Below are 23,578 nucleotides of genomic sequence, written 5' to 3' on the forward strand. Positions count from 1 at the left end.
TTTTTATCATAATAAAAATATATAATTAAAAAAAGATAACTAAAATTATAAATAGCACATCAAATCATCCTTTTTATTTCTCCTTTGCCATCTAAAAAATCATCCCTCTGTCATTCCTTCCTATTTTTACCAAAAGGAAAGAAAAACATACATTTGACTTTTAAAAGGAAAAACAAAAATATACACAGTCTGAAGGTGAATTACTTGTGTAATCAACTTAGATTCAACTTCAATGTGTTTATCTTCTTGTAAGATTAGGACACAAGTTCACTAAAATAGAATGAAACACTTTAGATTCCTCACATTCAGACAAAATTGCAAAATATCCTCGTGAAACAATGATACAACAGCCGCAAAACCAGCCTCGGCACATGGAAAAGACGCTAAAACTATCCATCTAAATGTTACAACAGTTCTAACAGCAATGACCTACTTTAACAATCATCGAAACAATTACACATTTTACAAAAAATACACGTGGCACTCCACTGTCTGGTTCTAAGAAAGTTGTGGAAATTTTCAATGCCTGTGAGAATGCTTCCGGCTGCTATAAGTAACCTCTCTCTTTTCGGCGTTCCAGCTACGCGACATTCTTAAACCGAAGGAAATGGCCCCCACAGCACTCATAGCATAAAACACTCTGTAGGGAGCCAAAGTAAGACCAGAAAAATAGGACCAGTATCCAGCTATAAGATACATAAAATAGAGTCTAACGTTTCGGATGGGGAACCCAGCAAAGGACACGAAGAAGGAATTGAACTCGGGCTTCGAGTTGCAGATGCCATGAAGTATGACGCCAATGCAAAGCACTACATCCAGGAACCATGGAAGGCTCTCACCCAATGCTAGTCTCTGCAAAAATTAATAATTTGTAGGTAAATAAGAGAATATTAGTGCATTTTCGTTCAAGCAGTGACCTAGTAAAAATTTACATCTTCAACATAAGTTCAACTTCAATGTTAACTGCACTGATTTATTTCTTATCCACACCCTAAGTGATGAGAACATACAAGGTGCACATTTAACAGAAAAGTTCACTATTGTGAAAGTGAAAAGGCCTCGAGAGGAAAGAAAGATCCATTGGAAGACAACAAGAAAGCAGAAACCCAAACCTATTTCTTCAACTGCGTAAGGGAGAAACAAAATCACGTAAAATAATGGGTAAGATTTTGTAAGTCACGGTCTTCATCAGGGAGAAACAAAATCAGGAGAAAAATTATGTTGTGGGAATTCAATCAATCAAATTCCCCTTTCCCTTTCCTATTTTCCCAAGAAAAGTGATTGCATGACAGAATATGTTTAAACTGCTTATATGACAATAATTGTTATATATCGTCTACCTGGAACCAAGCAACAACGGATGGAGCAAACATCATCGTTGCAACAAGATGCAATATCAACAAGCCATGGCGATGGTGAAATAAATCTAATTGTGCGTCACCAAAACTTCTTGATGAATCAGGACTGTTTGACAAGTTGTCTTCTGAAGGGAATGTCCGCTTAAAACTACCATCAAATTTGAAATTCTTCTTTTCAGACCCCGTATAATCTTCACTGTTACAATCCAAATTTTCGGTAATTTGTTCATGGCTGCCACAAGATGCTGTCAGGAAACTGCTACATAAACAAAAACAAAAATCAGTCTCAAAGAGTCAAACACGTCATGATAGGATGGGCCTAAGGCCTAAAAAGAATCATACTAGGATGATGACAGTTGTGGGTTCATCAATACCACCATTTGGGTTATAAAATAGTAATCTCCTTGACTAATTACCAATTAAAAATCTGGTTGTTTTTAATCTTCTATGTAGCTCATTAAATACTAGATTTCTAGTGTATAGTAGCAATGTAGTTGATAGCATCCCAACAATGGTGCTTTTGTCATCCTACTCACCTCCCACCCCCCTAGCCCAAATACATTATACAACACCCTTTTCTGTTCTCAATGTGATAACTTGGGTATCATAGGGTGCCTAAGACCCAGATCAAGTAATATTGGATGCTCAATGGATTATGTAGATGCTTGGTTCACCCCCTTTAGTAGCTATAATTTGAAGGTGTGAGTTCCTCAACGCTTGGGTAATGATTCATTGATAAGAGCAAGTTGACTGTCTTGCAAAGGGCAAAATATGAAGGGTTTTGGTTGTTGAATGGTTCTGAGTAATGAGAAAAAAAACCAAGAACTGACACGTGACATATTATAATTTAAATACCATTAAAAAAAAAGGACCAAATTGACAAAAATTAAGACCTAATTGACCATCCAAATTAGAGGACCAAATTGAACAAACACAACAAAAATAGAGACCAAAAAAGTATTTAAGTCTTATAAAAATAAAGATCCTGTATAACAAAAAATATCTAGATTATATATGTAATATTAGGAACGGCATATCATATATTTATTATTCAAGAATATCAAATATCCTCTATTAATTATATTGATCTAGTTTTCTCAATGTAAATAAAGTGTTTCTGTTTCTCAAAAACACATGGTTTCTTCTCAATGCCTCTCTCTTTCCTATAGTTTAAGAGTTATAAAACAAGTAAATTAAGAAAATACTTAAGTATCATACAAAAATGCATAGGTTCAATGTAGTTTGAAAAATAAAACCAAAAGGCTGGTTGGTTGAATTGATCAACCCATCCAACCTGAGTCAAGTATGTTGTAATGCGCAACCCAACCCATTTGGGCAGGTAGAGTGGATCAACAAACCCCTTTTGATAACCCTATTCCCAATCCAAAAGGACATAAAAACATATTAGAACCAATATTGCAGAACAACAGTTTAGTCATGTTGAAAACAGAAAGGAAATAAGACAACTTCTCTGAACCAGAACCCTCTCCACAATAAGCATGCATGCATGTATCAAAACATACCATGAAAAATTCACACACTGACACATCATTTGTTAAAACTAATTGGAAGAACATTAAATCAACTTATGTCTGCAGTAATGGAATAGATGTAGATATATATACCTGCATAATGCATTGTGACAACAGAGAAAGTGAGAGAGGAGAAGTATGAGGAGACCAAAAGATGGATGAACCAAGCTTGCCAAGACCATTGCAGTAAGTGCCATAACAAGTACTGGATTGGATCTTAGAACCCTAACCACCTGTTTAATGTAAGTACCAAGATTCAAAGGTAAATAAGCTGACTTGAAGTACAAACGAAAACTGAAGATAAAAAAATTACTTATAGCATAACCACCGTCCTTGACTACCTCCCACCTCTGTTCTACTACCCCCTTCCCCCACAGAATTAACTCATGAAAATAAAAAATGAAATTTGGAAATATACTAGACCAGTAGGACTACAAAATGTGGATAAGAAAGCCAAATACAACATACTTGGTTTGTCAATCAAAGGAAATATAACGTTGTACTTTACCTTCAGAGAAAAGAAGCGAGACGAATGATTAACAAACCAACGAAGAGAAAAAAAGCTAAAATTCCGTTCCCACATTTGCCACCTGCAACATATTTATCAATAAAAACGTAGACACAATTAGCATTTATGTTGTTGATTATCGGTCTAAAATTTCTATTGGTAGAGATAAGAAAATAAATATAGATTAACAGATATCCACAAGAAATGTGATTTACTATCCAAATTCCAATTTATCAAGGCTGCCCTTCTTTACATTAGCACACATATTGAGCAAAATTTAGGGTGATAAGTGGCATACATCAATCAGTCACCTAACCTTGTCTTGATGAAGATGTGTGTAACAGCAGCCACAAAGAATACCAAGTGAGTAATCAGAATTATAATGGCTATGAATCCGTTGGCAAAGATATAACAAATAAGAGAGATGCCAATGAAGCTAGCAAATGGAGGAAGTGGCTGAGACATCAGCAGTGAAAGGAATAAGGAAAAGAAAATGGGTAGAATGGCTAGGGGAAACAAATGTGATATTAGTGTCAAATTTGATTCCAAAGCAGTCAGCATTGATGGTATTCTCATATCAAGATCCCATGAATATGCTTGCCGCATTAGAGCAAAGAAAACAACAGCAACAGAGAAACCAACTATCTGCATGAACAGCCAATAAACAAAATTATTTTACATTAATGGAATCCTTATATTAAGTTGATGGATATAAAGATAATAGACCATACAACAATTTACCATTGTGAAATAATTGAAAACACTAAATTAGTAAATTGTACAAAAGAGGATAACAATAAAAAACTTCTCATGGAAATATAACTCTATTTGTTTTTCAAAGGCATGAGACTATAGGTAATCCAAATAAATAAATAAATAAAATGCAAGATAGAAGGCTACAAAATCAGGCATAAAGAAGTTCATTTACCTTTGGACTATACAATAGTAGAAGCCTACTTGCAGCAGCACTGACAGAAATTGAAATGCTACTCTTATAAGAACAATGTGGGTCAACCTATAGCATAGTGGAGAAATTAAAAGAATTAAAAGAATTGTCATAATACCTCCCACTGCCAGAATTCTAGATAGTTGTAGAATTTGGCAGTTTGGCATGAAAATAACTCCAATGCTTTATTTGTTTAAGAATTTAAGGGGGAAACAGTTGAATTTTATGCATTAGGTGATTCATACCAGCAAAAGAACAATGGTTTTTTCAGATTGCTGGGTTGAACTCCAATATGCTGGGGAGGAATCAACAACAATTATCTCACTATTGAGATTTGGATATATATGAAGACCAGATGTATCATCCCACGCAAGTGCAACAGGTGGGAAACAGCGCAATTTGCAGAGCCCTGAAATACCCAGCTATAGTTATCTAAGCTGAAAAGAAAACAGTAAAAACAGCAGAAAAATACTCATCACAAATTTAGAATGCATTCAACTTTATGCATAAAAGAAAGCCAAGTTCATGCCCAACTCATGTCATTAAAGATAAATTACATCATATCTTTTGGTAACATTGTAAACCTCTGGAGATTTCCCGCATTTTCAAACTTCTTTGTGTATATCATCAAAGAATAAGATGAAAAAATAGTTATGATAAAAGAAAGCCATGTTCAAGCCCAATTGTTGTCATTAAAGATAAATTACATCATATCATTTGGTAACATTGTAAACTTTTGGAGATTTCCCACATTTTCAAATGTTGAGAATATTTTCTATCATAACAATATGACAATATGTTATTTACAACAATTTCATAACCTCAATTTATGCTAATAATCACATCAGTAGTAAGAACATTGAGAAAATCACACCACAAAAGTTAATTGTTGCAGTAAGAGAATCCAAGACCTCATAAACTCCATAGCAAAATCCCATACTTTCAATGTGGGACTCAGGTCTGGTACTAAACTAATGTAACTATTAGAAACACAAGCCCAAATCCACAAACAATACTAACTACAATCCCTTTAGGGTCAATGTAATAAATCATTCGTCTACTTTTCAGATGTCTTTTTGATACTTGCTGAACTTTTCACTACATACAAAATACATTTCAATACACCACGATGCCATATGAAGTTGGAAAACAGGCACACCACAGAAAAAACTATCACCAAAAGTAAAATCCTTAAACGATAGTTTATTTGGTATTTGATTAGGATTCTTACTACTACTTTCAATGTCCCCAGCTTCCTCTTCTGGAAGTCCAGAGTTTCTGATTCCACAGCTGACAGTTTTCAAAGACAGAGTAACAGGTAGAAGCCCCACACTAATGCCAAATGATAATTTGACAGCTAGCGGATGAGCTTCCTCCAAAACCAAATCCTGCATAAACAACCTATCAATGTTATGTTTTTGCCCACTAAAGAAGAAAAAATTGTTCCATTCACTTGCAAGTTGCTGAAAATTGAGACCCTATGTTAGCACCGAACAGCATAATTTCACTTGATTTCTAATGAAGTTTTATACAAGTATATCTTTTTTATTATGTTATATATAACCTAATAAGACAAAAAGGAACATCCTAATAATAGTTGCAGCATTACATGTAAGCATCAAAGTAAGCTTTATATAAGGTCTATATACTACAAACTGCTTCAGAATTAGAACAACTTCTGATGTAACAACAGGCACTGCAATGAAAAGAAACTCAAGAAATAAATTCATATCAGTAAATAAAAGTAAATTACAGTGTAGGGTTTATAGGTCGGCACATTCCACAAAAATAACAACCTTTTGAGAATAGGAAGATTGAAGCATAAACCATGGAGACAATTCTTGACTGCCCTCCTTGGGATTAAAGAACTGTCCAACTGCCATGGATGCTGCTGGCGGGGGTCTTCCTGAAATACTCTGTGAACCACATTGTAGTTTCACAAGCAAATATGGAACACATTATTAACTACAAAAACTAAATCCTATTTATATGCAAACTGATTTTATTATTCCTGTTAGAATAAGAATTAAATATAGGTAGTTAGTAGTTTAATTGGAAAACCTTTATACCTATAAGCTGTTTACTTATTAGTATTAATTACATAGATATTCCTGATGTAAGTTTCTTCTATGAATAAAAAAGATAAGCTGAGAGATAATTACTCTCTTAAGCTCTTTTTTTCGGTAGTATTCCATCTTTAGTCATCATAATTAGTATGGCCACACAAAAGTACACTTACATAAGAATTTTTAAGATTAGAAAAAAGATAAACAATATTTAGTTTAACACACAATCCACCCATCCAGATGAAAATCAACTTTCTAATTTTATGAAAGATAATGTAAGACCAAATGTAAAGCAAGTATAGGCTTTCCCATGGAAACTTTAAAATGAAAAAACATTCAATCTCAAACTCCTAATCAAGCAGAACAGAAAGGTCCAAGGGAAGAAAAAAATCAAATACATAAAAATATTTCGGAATACATCTCAGAAAGATATGAATTTCTTAATATCTAAAAAGAAATCATTCAAAACTAAAAGTTGTACCGGACGAGGTGCAACTGATATTGTAAGAAATCTGAAGCCATGCATATCTTCCGGACCCAACCAAAATACAGCAGATGGAGGAGCTTGCTCAGTCTGACTGCCAGGTTCAAGCTGTTATATTATTGCAGATTAAATATAATAAGTGGCCAAACTAATTAAGCATCTTCCTCATATTATCTTAAGGAACTCAACAATAGTAAGGTAGTATAAAGATAATCCAAACAAGACAGGTAGTCCGGAAAGAGGCATAATGTACCTGACGTGGTGCTGGACCTGAGGGAATGCGCATAATCTTTGCTGTTACTTCAACAACCCTATCATTGAGAGGTAAAGTAGTAGCAGATTTCCCCTTTTCAGGCCACAAATGAAGCCTAATTCCAGAACAAGGCTCTAGATTGGTCACAAGTACAAAATGACTTTTTCCATTTAAACCCTACACATCCAGATTAAATGATTAAGCAATTGCACCATTCCAAAAGCAATTGCTATCAATGATGAGGCTATAAAACTCTGAGAGCAAAAGTTCAAATTGTCATGGACATTTTTGCCAAAGTAGAAACTCTCAAGCACAAGACCACACAGCAAATCTACAAGGTGACAAGCCCATTATTCTCAACCATTTCAAGGTTTGGAAAAGGGCCATTCATAGTTTCAACATATCCCAAGATTTATTGCCTAGTTCGAAAAGAATTGGGAGCCTAGGATTTATATAAGTAGGGATGACTGTTTTTTCCTTTTCTAACAAATTATTGCACAACATATATTAATACTTATTTCTATTATTCAATGTTCGTTTTCTCTTTTCCTCCTTCTCACCCTAAATCCCTATGATTTCAACAGAACTTTACCTATGTATGTCAAATACTTTGGATATTGTATCAAAGAAACAAGAAACAAATACCAATTTTTGTATGTCCAACCACCGCCTGCGACCATCCATTGCTAATACAGTCACCTCATTTATCTGAATGTATAGGTCTCTATCAAGGCCCCCATCATTCCAATGAACATTGGCAGGACAAGCAATCAGCCTATGTAGCGGAGATCCTGTAGCCACAATAAAATTTGAATACAAAATTTTGAACAAATGTGGCATTTTTATTTCCAAATTGACATGGAAAAATTTAATCCAATTAAACAAAGACCACCACGTGACATAAGTATTGAATTTCCTAAGCAATGCAAAATCATTTTTCAAAAATATTTGTATATTCCATCAGTTATGGAAAAATCATAATGCCAAGTATATTGTAACAGTTTTTACCAGTATAAATCAAGATGGTTGGTAATAAAAAAGGAAAAAACTATCTTCTTTGTCCATAAAGCATAATTTATCTTTGTATTATAAGCAAAAGTTTCAACAGTTATATGTCCATAAAATAGAACTGGAATGAATATTAGATGATTCCAGAAAGCTTGTCAACAGAATTTTCAGATAAACTAAATACAACAATCATGGGATAATAAAATTAGCAACAACATGTACCAGTAACATCTTTTGTATTTTGAACAGGAATGTTTATTGGTTGTTTATAACAGGGTAACTGCATCATCCAGTCAAAATAATGTGATATTCCACTACGCAGCATTCTTGCAAAAACTGCAAGTCTCTTTTCAGTATCTGCAAATGGTTGGCCTGTTCGAGAATCTATCAAACTAAGTAGCGTATGCGATACCTAGATAAGAATAAAAACGATAAGAATCCCATAAAGGAGAAACAAGTTTATGTTCTTCACAAAAAAGAGACCAACTTACTTGGACAACCAATTGATTACACCATAAAATAGCTTGATGTTCCATAGACAACCACACATTTTTCATGGCTGTACTACTGATCATGAAGCCATGGGTTGGGGGCACAATATTGTCAAGTGATGTTAATTTTGACCGTACCTGAAGAAAAGAAAGAACAAAAAATAAACCATATAATGTGAAGGTTCATAATATTTAACAGTTGTTTAATAAATGTGATTGCATAAGACAGTACAACTTGAAGTTCTATCGTGTGATGATAAAAGATCGATTTCCTTAACACCAACAAAATTTAAGAAAGTTCATTTCTATATACCCACGTTTTCATTGTACTTGATATGCCATTCTATTTGTATAGAGATGGGCCTGATATTCTAATTGGGATAATTAAAAAGAAATTTATATAATAGATATTGTCTATTGCCTCCCAAATAAAATATTTTCTATTACTATTCATTTTTATCAAGAATTCCCATTTATATTATTACATTTCTATTATTATATATGGTTTTTTTCTATATATCTATATAATTGAATTGAAATTCTCATTCTATCAAATATTTTGATTTACTTTTTTAAGAAAAAAGTAAGTTCCTATTAATTAAAAATTAGATTTATCTATATAGAGATACATATTCTATATTATTAAATACTAGACGACCGTATAAATAGATTTATAGTATTTAATTTGTATACTCCATTCATATCATTACATAAAATGGAAATTTAATAATACTAAAAGAAGATACTAGTTAAGAATGCCCTTAAATAGAGATAGTAAGGGGGCTGGTACCAACAATCTGGAAATTGTTAACAATCATAGGGCAAATAATCTTCTGAAGCGAAGACAAATAAGGCCCCTTTTGCTATCAAATATCATTCATTGATGAAAAATCTACTGCCTCTAGGGGGAAAATGAAAACCATTGGCATTACCTGGTAATCGTTGTAGGCACCAGAAATAGATACAACTACAACATTAGAGAGTACTGGATCAGACACATAACGCCCCGTGTTAGTGGTTTGAACCTTGTATCCTTCTCTCCATTTGGAATTTACACGTGCAAAGTAATAACCCAACGATGGCTGCAATGCCACAGGAGGTGATCTGAATAAAATACATGTATCCCATCAAACATTTAAGCAGCACATAGAAATATAACAAGAAAACAATAATAGGAATTAAACATACTGATGTGGGGTTGAAAGTGTAAGAACAGTTTCAACTGCTGATTTCCTGAGATGAGGGTGGATAACAGCCGCCCTAGCAACAAAACCTCCCATTGAATGACCAACCAATATCACACTTTTTGGCAAACTCCCCGAAACCACAGCACCTTCTCTTGTTCGAGTATCATAAGATACTTTATATTGGTCCAAAATCTGCATGGCCAGATCATAAGCATTGAACAGAGTGACAATTTTCAATAATTACCTGTTTCAAGGAACATAGTTCATACAATGCTAGAGACAGCACCAACTAGTTCATAACACAGAACTGTCTACGGTAAAGAACACGAAAACAAAAGATAATGCAAGGAATGGATTGATTATAAAAGAAAGTATAAGAATAAAGAATGAATTTTTATTACATACACTCAGTTAGGAAATAAATAACCCAACTGCAGTAACAGATACAAGAATGTCTCAGGAATTAAAAAACCTGATCTCTTACAACCAAAACATATCTGCCCGTTCCTGCCCTCCCTCCTCCCCCCATTTTCTCCTCATCCATATTCTTCTATACAACTGACTTTACACATTAGTGGACATGGGGCTTTTTGGGCCCAAATCCCTTTCCTTCCCACCACAAGTTTCACCTTGTCCTCAAGAAGAAAGTGCTGAAAATTTTTCATTAGTATCAGATGATTCCCAAGTAGCTTCAAAGCCAGGTAGAAGTTCCATTCCACTAGAACTTCAGCTCCTTCTGCTATTACTTCTTTTATAGGTACAACTTGTAGCTCCAGCTGATAGTATCAAAGGCAGAGGTTGGGTACAAGTGATACAAGAAAAACTGGGTGGACTCTGCTTTCTGCAGGTAATCATGGTTGATAGTAAGTAACCTGTCCCACCTTCATGGTAATCTCATAAGGGCCAACAAATCAGGGACTCAACCTCTCGTTCCTTTTCTCTGCCAAGGATTACAGTATGTTGGGTTGTAATTTTAGATATACCCAATCTCTAATCGCAAAGAGCACTTCTTGCCTATGTTTATCAGCAAACATTTTCATCTTATCTTGTGCTTTTAAAAGGTTCATCTTCAAGTCCAGATGAATATTCTTTCAAGTGTTAATTTGTTAACTTTCTTTTATAATTTTAATTTAAGTTTCTACTCATTTGTTTATAATTTCAATTTCACCATCGAGCTGAGGACGATAAGCAAAATTGAATCAAAGTTTCATGTCGGCTAAGCGAATCAGGTCTATCCAAACAAGGCTAAGAAAATTATTGTCCCTAACTTGAACAATAGAAGCTGGAAATCAATTTAACTGGACCATTTCCTTTAGAAAACTTCTGATACATCATGATCTGTAAAAGGATGACTTAAGGGTAGGAAATGAGGGTACTTAGTGAGTCAGTCAACCACCACATGTCATCAGACTGAGGGTTAAGAAGAATTGAATTTGAATTTTGTGTCCACTAAGAAAAACAGGTAAGCAAAGAGAATGCCTCTCACTTGGGGAGGTCGGTTCCCTTCTCTTCATGGGGAGAAAGCACTTGAAGTTGGGGATCTCTCCTTTTTGTCATTAACCCCGAAATGTATACATGGATAACTGTAAATCTTTGTAGTCTATATCCTCTGAATCTTGAAGAACTCTCTATTCTCCTTTGTTTGTTTCCCCTTCCAAAATTAATACTTGAAATTGCTTATTTTTACACACATGGTCAAGATGGTTAAAAAGTAGAACAAATAAATAAAGTTTACTGGCGCTGATGCATAGAAAAACTTCATAAACATTTGCAGTGCTAAGGGTTTAACTATATTATTCTAACAAGTCACAACATTCATGAGATAACACTAAACCAAAAGTCTAGGTTGAACGACTTGAAAACAGAGAACAATGTCATTCAAAAGCATCAAACAAAACAAACTAGTTTATTCCCTACCATAACATGGTCTAAAAGTAGAAATAATAATATTACTAGCACTAAGACAAAGCAAGACTCAACATTAGCAGAGCTGAAGGTTTAACTGTCATTCTAACAAGTCACTTAGTTCATTGGATTTTAATGATGTTGATAATCAATAATAAGAAACAAATTATCAGTTTATTGAGATTATTAATACCATTAGTGTGAACCGGCCAAGCCCATAACAATGATAACAAGTTCAATTCAAAACAGATTGGCGATCTACAGACTACCAATAAACCATCTCAAGAGTTTTAAGATGACAACCAGGTTGTATTCATCCAATATTCATTTGCATCACTTTGGTATAAACTAAAAATAATAAAAGTGATACCTTATGTATAGCACGTACAACATATTCAGTGTGCTCTTCAAGAATGGCACCATCCATGGCAGAATGTTCACCTTCAAGATCAACAGCAAACCAGTCCAGCCTGCTGGTATACTGGCTGGGTAATTGAAAACCAGATAAATTTATATCTACACCTCCTTCTTCAGCTCTTAGGGTTGCCTCGCGGTAGAATGTACGCTCTAGGGGACCATTCTGATATGCCCTATCAGATTCAGCTGCCAATGACCGCACCTACAAAGTGGATACAACTAACAGAAAATGTCAATAGAAATATAAAATTTTGGGGGACAATAATACAAAAAGTCATGAAATTTAAAAAAAAAAAATGTTGACAGAAATAACTGAACCAAAAATCATTATCAACTTTAAAGTTAGTTTCCTAAATCGTAAGGAATCTATGCCGTATTTTCTATCTTTTATTCATTTTATTCTTTTTTCCTTGATTTCAATTTCACAAATGAAAAGAAACAACATTCCCTACCCAAAGGAATTTCACAAATCAGAATCTAGATATGCAACTGAGAATCGAGTTACCATAGAATCTAGATTCGAATCAGAAACCTTGGCCAACAAGTGAGCATACCTCAAACTTTGAGAAAAGCAAACTAGATATGCAGATTTACATGTCATCATACTACATAACTACATTAACAACTCTCAAATCGATCTACAAGAACTAAATCAACTTACTCCCAAATACCCCAGCATTAAAACTACTCAAGCCCAACAATAACATATTAATATTTCCCATTCTTCATTTTTACACAATATAATCCAATATTTATTTAACATGTTGAAATAGTTTAACCAAAAATAAACGAGTATCCATAAACCAAACCAACTTTGCCTAATTCAGAACAAAAAGAAATAGGACCTTACCTGTTTGAAGCTGCCACCATTGCCTGGGATGAAAAGCACGGGCACACCACTAAGCTTCTTAAGATGCTCCTTAAAATCTATCTTTTTCCATCCCTCGTGGTACAAGTACAAGCCATACTTGGCAGGAGAAACGCTTTCCGAAGATGAAATAGGAATATAAGTCGGATACATGTAGGTCATTATACATCCATTCGAAATAGGCTTCAGCAAACCATATAAAGCTGCGAGACAAATCCCTACTACCACAATAATCAAAATTCCAATCCTAATTTTCGCTCTAAAACCTGGCATTTTCAAATGAAGCTTCTACTCCACAGTCTTCAAATCACTGCAAAATTCACTTCAACCAACTCTCTAACTCAAACAATAGTAGTGCCCTGGTTGAAATAGAACTTCAAGCTACCCGAACACAGAACAACATCAAACACCTAAACTAAACCACGCAATCGATTGAATCAGATCGCTGCTCCAACTCAGAATTCACATAAGCATAGATTGAACAGCTTCAATCTCAAAACATAGATAGATCGCTTTCGACAAATAAGACGGAGATTCACAATTCAACAGAAACACAATTGAATAACATAATATAATCCAAAGCATCAAACATAAATCAGAGCAATATTAAAATATCAATAAAGAGAGCAAACTCCAATATCGATAAGTAGATCTGAAACACATCCCGTGGAGCCGCGCTACCACGGAAGAGAAGAGAAGTCAAATATATACATATAGAGAGATGGAGGGAAACAGAGAGAGAAGGGTTACCCAACAGACGAAGGAGAGCGTAAGAAGGTGAAGATGTGCAACAGAAATTTATTTTAAAGTTTGTTAGTGCAAGTTACGACGACAAAAGAAACAAGAAGAGCGCGCGTCACAATCTGAGTGTGACAGAGTACACAGTGAAGTTCACGCCTCCGTCCACAACTCCTACGGCATGTTCTTATTCAAAGTCGGATCTATTTCTCACCAGAGACCCCGACAGTTTTCATGGATATATAATGAGGAGACCCCGTTAATTATGTTTTCTAGCTAATATTGTTATTTGTCGTCAACAGGTGTGTTAGTTGCCCCGTATTTTAACAGTGAAATGCATGGATTAAACAAAATATTTTTTGTTATAAAAATATAATTAAAATTTAGAATAAAAATTATATTTTTGTAAATTTAAATAATAATATATTTAAGTTGTTTGTATATTCTTTTTAGTAAAATATATTTTATTGTAAAACAATTTAAATAATATATAATAATTGAGTTAATCAAAATACAAATTTTAAATTTAGATAAAGTAATAAGTAATAATTTTACATGTTAATAAATCTTATATTTCATCACATAAAAATAAATAAGTTTTTCAACTTTAAAATAAATTTAACAATAAATTAAAATCTTTTATAATTACAACAAATAAAATAAATTTAATTGTTATTTTCTTTATAAAAAATTCAAAAAAAAAATAACTTAAATAATGACTAAAATATGCTACAATACATAAACAAAATAATAGCGAGTTAAATTACAAACATAAACAACATGATAACTATAATAAACATTAATAATAATACAAAAACTCACCTTACATCTAAATTTTAAGTATGAATGAATATAATATTTTGAAATCCATAATGTAAACATTTTTGTATGTGTTAAATTGTATAAACAACTAAAATGACAGCTCAGAACATTGTTTAACACGCAAAAAAAAAAATAACATTATTGGTTTAAAATGATTATGTCCAATTATTTTTAAAGTCTAACAACAAAAATGTATCGAAATTAAGAAGATAGACGAATTTTAATTTTGCTCAAAAATTTAGGAACAAAAATATATTTAATTCATTAAATAATAACAAGCAAATATAAATTAATTATGGTAAAAAAAGTATTAAAAAATAAGAGATAATAATTAAAAATTTAAATAAATTACAAACTAAAAGTTAGATTTTAGGTGAAATAATGAGTAAGCTAAAAACTTTTACATAAAATAAATTATTTTAACATATCTTATTAAACACTTTTACACTCTTAAAAACAACTAATTATCATTATATGAAAAAATAGGAACTACACAAATTCGTAATAAAATTACATCACATACATAATAAAAACATACTTGTTACGAAAAAAAATTATTCATGATTTAATTCACGAAAATCATTTTATATTAAAAAAAATCTCATTGTATGAAAAAACTATCATTAGTCAATTTTCTCTTATTATAAACAAAACCTTTATTTTTAAAAAAAAATTATTTTGAAAGATTTAATATTAACTTTCTTTTATTTATCTTCGCTAAATTTTTGTATAGGTTGAACGGAATTTTTTTTTTAATATTATAATTTTCTCTCTCATTACATGTATTAATCCATTTAAAAATTCTTTTTAATTTCTTCCTCTAACTTTAAAAATATGTCCGAGTCTAACTAATTCAAATGTTTCAATTCTAAGAAAAAAAAGAAAAAAAATGAATAGTTTTTTTTTCAAGGAATGATAATATAACCAAAAATAGCATTGACTGTAAGATACATGTATGTGTTTGATATTCCACCTACCATCGTTTTTTTAGTCATTTTAAGAATTCAGATTTTCTATTAACGTTTTAGTATTATTGAAATTTCAAAATAATATTAATTTTAATATATTAAAAAAATAATATATTTAGAAACATTAAAATCATTGTCTATTTATATATTTTAAAATATCGTTCAAAAAAATCAGCAGAAATTTCCTCAATCTCACTTAATTGAATAGTATTGTAAATGACAAAAATGAGGATTGAAGCAAAGTTTTGTTTGGTTTTCCTTATGAACGTGTAAATTTTTGGGAGGTACACATGAGCATGGGTAGAAAATTACACACATCTAGTTAAAATTTGGAGGAAGTAAAAAACATACTAAATGTCATATGTAAGGAAAAAATATATGTCTTGTCGAGTTAATCATAGATCCTACCTCACTCTCAAATTTCCAAATTCTGAGTTCCTCATTCTGAGAAGGATTACACACAGAATGAAGAGTCAAATTTCCAAATTCTGACTTCCTCATTCTGAGAAGGATTACAAACAAAATGAAGAGTGATGTAAATAGGTTATGGGTTAGATTTTATGGTAACTATCGCTTACCACTCCGTTCATGAAATCGAAATCTTGGAATTAATCAATGACATTAATAATGATTTCATTTTGTTATCTGATAATTATTTTGTAGCAGACTAGGAAAATAGTGTTGGTACAGGAATTCACATCTCTTATTAGTTTTCTTTATTAAAAAAATTAATATATTTTAAATATTGACGTAAAATTAGATTTTTTTTAAACTGATAGATAAACAAAAAATCAATTGAAATTCTGATAAAGATTTGACAACGAGATAACTGTGTAAAGGAATGTCAAATAACATGAGATTTCACTCAGTACAGAATATTGAAAAGACATTTCTGTTTTCCATAAATCAAAGCACGTCAAAATCTTTTAATCCCCGGGTTCAATTTGATGATTATCAGCAGAAAACGATAATTCCACATCCCCTGTGAACTGGAATTCCACAAGAAAGAAATTTATTTACTCCTGATTTTAACTTGCAAACTCCAGTTAACCTTGCCCTCTGGCAGGGGAATGGATTTTGGTAATCGCAGAGGCACCTCATATTCTCCCAATGTCGATAAAGGTAATGGAAGATGCAGGTTATCGGGTGCAATGTTCACGCAAAGTTGTCTCGCCACCTTAAATTAGAACGATATATAAAAGTCAGTAGCAGAGAAAGAATGAAGAAAAAAGAAGTAAAAGGAAGAAAGAAGCGTACCCTCGTAGGAATGAAAACATTTGGCATACATTTTGGTAATTTTGGTAATTTCAGACATTTGATATAAATGTGATTTTCTTTGAAATAGATCCTAATTTTTTGTGATAAGACACTAATGCTTAATTAAATTAAATATGGTTTGCAAAAAGAAATACTAACACCTAGGACAAACTTGGATTCCTTCAGTTTGAGAAGGAAGGATGTTAGAGACAACGACCAGCAAGATCTGTGCATAGCTATTTGACATTTGAGTTGCAAATAAGAATTATTTTCATAGAATTTCTTCATGTGGCAAATAAAGATTATTTTCAGAAGAATTCATCATTTCCAACACTGTCATATTACTTTTCCTTCTTTTCTCTTTAACATTACTCTGTCCTGTATACTTAAACCAACCCTATTTCATTGATAAAAGAACAAGTAAATCTCTCTCAGTAGTTTTAGTAACATGGCAAGATAAGTATTAGGGTAAACATAAAAAAGTTAGTTGTTAAAATTAAGTGAAGGTAAAGAAAGAAAAGAGAAAATAGAAAACTACTGATTTGATGAATAAAAGACAGTATTAATTCCTGTTTACACTGATATCAGACTTCAAATCCTAATTAAATAAGGAAACACATCATGAAAAGTGAAAACCATTCATAAGTGGTCGATATTCCAAAATATTTTTAAGATACCATAATAACATCATAAAATTTTATCCCCATTATCTAACAATCATTCTCTATTACATTCTGAATATTGACAAGGGTATACACTCTAACAGAATATACTCTTATTTTTAACTTTTTACTTATAGCTAATATCAACAAAACATTTGAACTACAAAGAAAAAGAACAAATATTACCTCAGCCACAAGATTGTCTTTTGTCACAGGAGAACGTAACTCCAAGGGGTCAGCTTTGGATTCACGTGACTTGGCCTTTTGAACATCAATTAACCTCCGCAAGACCTATTAGATCATCACATCCAGGCCCATACTAAAAAATTAAATATCAACTTGCTAGTTTTGAAATGAAATACTATGAAATTATCAACTATACATTTCTATTTTTTAAACTTAGCAAATAAAATCGTTGGTATCATCACAAAACATAGTCTAAATTGAGGGTTTAATCAGTAATACATAAAAAAAATGCAAGAGCAGTTAATCTGTATTCTCAGCAAATATTACTAGAAAATGAAGTTAATTTCACCAAGAAGGATAGCAGAAATAGTCTAAAACAGCAATGAAAAGCTTTAAAGAGTAGACTACAAACCAGCTTAGCTTTATCAAGACGTAGTGCAGCTCTTTCATACTCTTTCATCATATCTTCCTTTGACTCTTTAACTACAGTGAGATCTTCTTGTTTTTCTTCCTCAGTTGGTTGATAGATCTGAATCATTTAAAACATCAAACTGCCAAATGGTGAATACAGAGAAGAAAGTTATGTAGACTGCCTATGCACCAAGACAAGCTTAGAATATTGACAACATGAACCACACGCATTCACATAAACAGAGAAAGAAATGTAAAGGACACAGTTGTCTTAAGGATCAGATATCTACAGCATTATCATATCATGAATTTAAAAATTTATTCCAGAACATAGTAAAATAAATAAAATTGTAAGTGGAAATCAATTTATCTAATGATGAATGGCATTGACCAGGAAGTAGCATATAAAAGTAAGTAAAACAGAGATTAATGAAAAAAAAAAAAAAAACCTTGAGCTGCTCGTTGAGAAGATAAGCAAACTTATCGATGTTAGGGAAAGCAAGGAGCTTGGGCATTAGGTGGTTGCGAAAATATCCAGGGGCAACTTTGACAGTATCACCTGCCTTTCCCAGCTTATCTATGTCCTGTAAATTGAAAATATAAACTTCCAGAAAATTGAATTAAATGCAACCCATTAAACAAGCATCACAACTAAAGATAAATATTTACAGTTGTAAGGATAACTTGGAGCTTCCTCTTGTAACGAAGCCCTTGGGAAGCAAACAGGAGTGGGTTTACCACAACATTATCATAACTGATATCTCTAGTTCTAATGATCTGCCTAACACCATGTCTGCCAAATTGAAGATAACCCATTCAGATTTGGATTCAGATACACAGTCACCTTTTTCTCACTGTCAACATCAAAAAACAAATTACTATCAATATGACAGTTTCAAACCAAAAAAAATCATCTCTTCAAAACTAAACGCTTTGGTTGGACCTTCTTAAGAATAACAATAGCAATGGATCTTCCCGTGCTATATATTTCACATAATACTAATGTTATAAGAACCAAACTATAAGCCAAAGACAGTTGGATGCCTCACTGGTTTGATTTCCTGTCAGTTCTAAAAATATGGTAACATTATCAACAGGATAATAATAACAAAAAAAGTCCCATGCTTTTGTTTTTTATTTTTTGAAACTTGTTTTTGTTAAATTACTTCAGATGCAAACAAGAAAACCAACAGGTATAGTTACTAGAGCATCACAAATTCACCCATCAACACATTATGAAAGCTTAGTTTATAGTTTATTTCTGAAATGTTCAAGCATTTCATCATATATATGGCATGTGAGTAAGCATATTCATTAAATCCAAAAAGAACATATAACGCTCCTAACACAAAGCACCGACCAACTCTAGCATGTTTACACATTCGACCCAAACATAGATTGGAAGCAAAAATAAACAACAATACAGCACAAAACTTTGCCAACAAGAAGAAAATCCATCGGGAACATGGAGATATTGCTATACACCAGTCTAATTCTTCCTAGCCATGTGGAATGTAACTAGAATTATATAATTTTTGGTGGCAACAGTAGCATTCATGTGTCATGAAATTCATAAAGCGACCAATATTAGGACACTGATTCAGTGTCGGGTTTCGATGGCAACCAACTAAGATGAACTAAAGCAAATTGTTAATAGTTTCAGATCAATGGAGACTTACCGTAACTAAATTGAGCTCTCTGAATCCAAAGCAATCTAATAACTAAAGCAAGAGCAATTTTGAGTTGTGGCTTTATTTATTCCAACCCATACACTGCAAGTAAAAGAAAGGAAACAAATTACTTCAGATGCCTGCAAAATTAACAAAGATGATTTTATTATTTAACGATAAATTAAGTGATCATTAGGACAAATATGATACAATTATTTATATATGGACTCGAGATATGTTTGTTGTATCAAGAATAAGAATAAGACAGATAAATATTGTTAAGTTGTATCTCCAGTCCATATTCTAAGAATAGTAAACAACACATATTCTAATCGCACGGTACGGTTTCCCAAATCATCAACCAAACAAACACACTGTGACAGATACCTAAGGTGTTCCATTTCTACTTTTGTACAAAACATTTACTGATAAAATGAACTTTATGACAAAACTTAGATACTGATCCATGTAAGTAGTACTTCTGTACTGATCACCTATGCTAAATTCTAAATTCGGATTGAAAAACAATTCAACAACACCAAAAACATTTAAGAAAATGTTTCTAAGTTTTGCTATAACCCACATTAAAATCAACTCAAGAAAATTTCTGAGCTTAATCAACTCAAGGGTTTGTTCCAACACCAACAAGACTGGACCAGTTGATTCTGAACCTTAAACCCAATAAGGAGGATATGTGACCTAACCTCAAGCTTCAAATATAATTACAATTTATAACTCTTAATGAACTAATCACACTTTAGATATATGCCATTCACATTTCGGCAAATTAAAAACCACAACTCCAAATTCCAATTGATGACAAAATCAATGAAACCGATAATGTAGGGTGAGAGTTTGAAATAAACAGAGAAAGAAAGTAGGGAGAAAAGGGGTGAGACCTTGGCGTCACTGTAATTGATGATGAATTTGCCGGTTCCTTCCTGGAGAACGACGCGAGCCATGGCGCTCTTACGGCGACCGGTTTCTATGATTGTCTGCGTGGCAAATACACCGGAAGCGACGATTTGACGAACTTCTTGAGGTCCTCGGTTTCCGGTTCGGCGAGCGCAGTGGCGGAGACGACGAGGGAAGGGGGTTTGGGGAAGCGCAAGAGGGAGAGAGAGTTAAGCTTCTGAGAAATGTAAGAAAAAGAGAGTGAAGAGAGGGAGGCAGTGCTGATGCGTAGGGTTCTAAGTTGGTGGGAAAGGTTTAGTTTCGGGTTATAAATCGGGGAAAGGTTTGTTTCAGGGTTATAATTTGGTGGAAAGGTTTATTTCGCGTAAAAATTCCATTTTAAGTAATTTTTTAATATATTAGAAATGGTTAATTATGGTTTTAGTTTTTGGCTTAAATACATTTTTCATCCTCATTTTCGTAGTGTTTGATACAGATGATCTTCATTGTTATCAAATGTTTAAAATGGATGGTATTTATTTTCGTAGTGTTTATTACGGATGGTCCTCATTTTTACCAAATGTTTAAAATGGTCTTCATTTTCGCAATTTGTGTTTAATTTAGTATTTTTTTGTGACGCCGTTTAAATTAGTAACGGAACACTGTACAGGTGACACTAGGTGACACTATTTGTATTACATTGTACTGGGTGTATTTAATACATGTGTTGTGTAGTAATTAGATATTTGAGAATAAAGAAGTGAACTAGGTTTTTTGAAAATGAATTGTTGGATAGTTGGTCACTTCCTGCAATCTTCTTCCTCTATTCCCAATTTGTGTTGTTACAATCTTCTTCTTCCTGTTACTAATTTAAACATTTAAACGGCGTCACAAAAAATGACTAAATTAAACACGAATTGCGAAAATGATAATCATTTTAAACATTTGGTAAAAATGAGGACCACTCGCAATAAACACTACGAAAATGAGGACCATTTTAAACATTTGGTAAAAATGAGGACCATCCGCAACAAACACTGCGAGAATGAGGACGAAAAAAAGTATTTAAGCCTTAATTTTTTTATTTTGACTCGATATTGAATTCTTCTTTGTTCAAAATTTTAATATATTTTGGTTTTTAAATTTTAAAAATAATAAATATTACTTTTAATCTAATGTTAACAAATATTTTTAGATGTTGAACACATTTTTTATCGATATTGAACTGCGAATGTAAACAACTCAAATAATAACATGAAATACATCCAACACATCTAAGAAAAATCAACATAATTAGATTAGAATGATTATGTTCAACCATTTTTAAGATTGGGAACCAAAATATATTAAAATTTTGAACATGAACCAATTTCAAATTAAGTGAAAATTTAAGACTAAAAACATACTTACTGTTAAAAATAAAAATATAAATATAAAGTGACACATATTAAAAATATTTGTTACAAATATATTTAATTTTTTTTATATTTTCTGTTGCAAAATAGAAATGGCTAGTATCTAGAAAAAATATCAAGAGGGGTAAAGGTCAGTAACAATTTTGTGCCCTTCATAGAGAGTGACTTGGTAATTTTCGAAGAAGATAAATTTGGACGAGAAATGGATCTATATATCTAATTAATTCATGGTTTTTTTTATTATGCTTTCTTTTTTTAAAAAAAGTCCTGAGTTTGGATATTGTTTACTTTGTGAGAATCCTCTTGAATAATTATCTGTCTCAAAATTATATGTTTTGGTTGCTTCATGTGTTTCTTCATTTGATTATTATTTATTTTCTGATTCATTATTTTTTTATTGATATTCATATTCAAAATTTATTTACTATTTGCAATGGTGTTGTATTGTTATTAATTGTTGTCCATTTGACTATTGATCTATAGATTTTTTATTATTTTGTGCACTATTAATTTTGTGAGGAAGCATTATTAAGAATAACAAGAACAACCTTTTTCAAAACTATTTATTTTAAAGTTAGTAATTGTATTTTATTTTTATTAATTATCGAACTATCTATGCTGATAATTTAGTTTCATAAATTAATTCAATCCAACACAAATAATTTAACAAAGTAACGAAATATAAATTTTAATAATTATTACAAATATTTGAAACCAAAATAATTACAAACATATCAATTCATCAATATATTAAATTCATTACAAGAACAATGCACAATCAGCAACGTGGCATCATACGATTATTTTTTTTAAAGATTTCAAAAATAAAACCCATAAAAGTTTGACCCAGAAAATAATATATATATATATATATATATTATTTAGTCTATGTATTAAGAATAGCAACAAGTCAGATCAAAGACAGATAGTATCTATCTGTAATAAAAAAATTCACTTGTAATTCGTCCGTTTATTTACTGGATACTCACTTAAAAATATCTTATAAAAATATTTTAATTAAAAGTATCTTATAAAAATATTTTAAATAAAAATATCTTATAAATTTAAAAAATAAAATTACACAAAAAATAAAATTAAATATAAATTAAGATTTAATTAAATTTAATCTAACAAAATTTAAAATTAATTAAATTTAACTTAATAAAATATAAATTAAATTTAAATTTAAATTTATTCGAGTTTAGGTATCCGTGAATCTATAACTATATATAAAGGAGATTCTCTCTGTGTCCACATTTCATAATTCTAACTTTACCCTTTATAATTTAATTATTTATTAAATCTTTAAAAATTAACAGTTATTTTTACAAGTTTTTATAAAATTATTTACTTATCTCCTTCTTCTTTTTTCTCATACTATTCATCAACAGTTATTTTTTTTATATTTTCTCCATACATTTCACTTTATTTTTTATAAATATACTTTTATTTTGTTTATTAACATTACAATATCATTAATTATTAATATAATTCAAAAAATGCGTACACACAATAGTCCTGATAGCGTCTGT

At 31.7% G+C, this 23,578-nt stretch overlaps 2 protein-coding genes across 7 annotated transcripts; both read right to left on the reverse strand.

Annotated features, from left to right (window-relative positions):
* Positions 1–271: 271 nt before the first annotated feature.
* Positions 272–14,026, reverse strand: LOC114168455 (phosphatidylinositol deacylase). 5 transcript variants are annotated; one of them, XM_028053275.2, is made up of 19 exons: positions 13,774–14,026; positions 13,006–13,438; positions 12,109–12,357; positions 9,835–10,025; positions 9,579–9,750; positions 8,647–8,784; positions 8,378–8,567; positions 7,793–7,938; positions 7,148–7,324; positions 6,892–7,002; positions 6,141–6,260; positions 5,576–5,732; positions 4,590–4,753; positions 4,327–4,413; positions 3,715–4,043; positions 3,399–3,480; positions 2,984–3,123; positions 1,341–1,617; positions 272–852 (listed from the first exon to the last, which is right to left on the reverse strand). In XM_028053275.2, the coding sequence occupies exons 2-19, from the start codon at positions 13,294–13,296 to the stop codon at positions 520–522; spliced, it is 3,354 nt and encodes a 1,117-aa protein (XP_027909076.1). In that variant the 5' UTR covers positions 13,297–13,438; positions 13,774–14,026; the 3' UTR covers positions 272–519. The 5 variants fall into 5 exon arrangements, with proteins under 5 accessions (XP_027909076.1, XP_027909077.1, XP_027909078.1 ...); XM_028053276.2 differs by having other exon boundaries at positions 13,006–13,433; positions 13,774–13,999; XM_028053277.2 differs by having other exon boundaries at positions 1,341–1,614; positions 13,006–13,999.
* Positions 14,027–16,331: 2,305 nt separating this feature from the next.
* Positions 16,332–20,955, reverse strand: LOC114168424 (uncharacterized). Of its 2 annotated transcripts, none has more exons than XM_028053220.2 (7): positions 20,637–20,955; positions 19,747–19,839; positions 18,737–18,921; positions 18,517–18,651; positions 18,069–18,185; positions 17,657–17,761; positions 16,332–16,728 (listed from the first exon to the last, which is right to left on the reverse strand). In XM_028053220.2, exons 3-7 carry the CDS (start codon positions 18,881–18,883, stop codon positions 16,564–16,566), a joined length of 669 nt encoding a protein of 222 aa, XP_027909021.1. In that variant the 5' UTR covers positions 18,884–18,921; positions 19,747–19,839; positions 20,637–20,955; the 3' UTR covers positions 16,332–16,563. The 2 variants fall into 2 exon arrangements, with proteins under 2 accessions (XP_027909021.1, XP_027909023.1); XM_028053222.2 differs by having other exon boundaries at positions 19,747–19,877.
* Positions 20,956–23,578: the final 2,623 nt, after the last annotated feature.

The sequence above is a fragment of the Vigna unguiculata genome, chromosome 11 (assembly GCF_037176805.1).
Source record: "Vigna unguiculata cultivar grain cowpea cultivar isolate G323 ecotype 2 chromosome 11, ASM3717680v1, whole genome shotgun sequence".
NCBI lineage: Eukaryota > Viridiplantae > Streptophyta > Magnoliopsida > Fabales > Fabaceae > Vigna > Vigna unguiculata.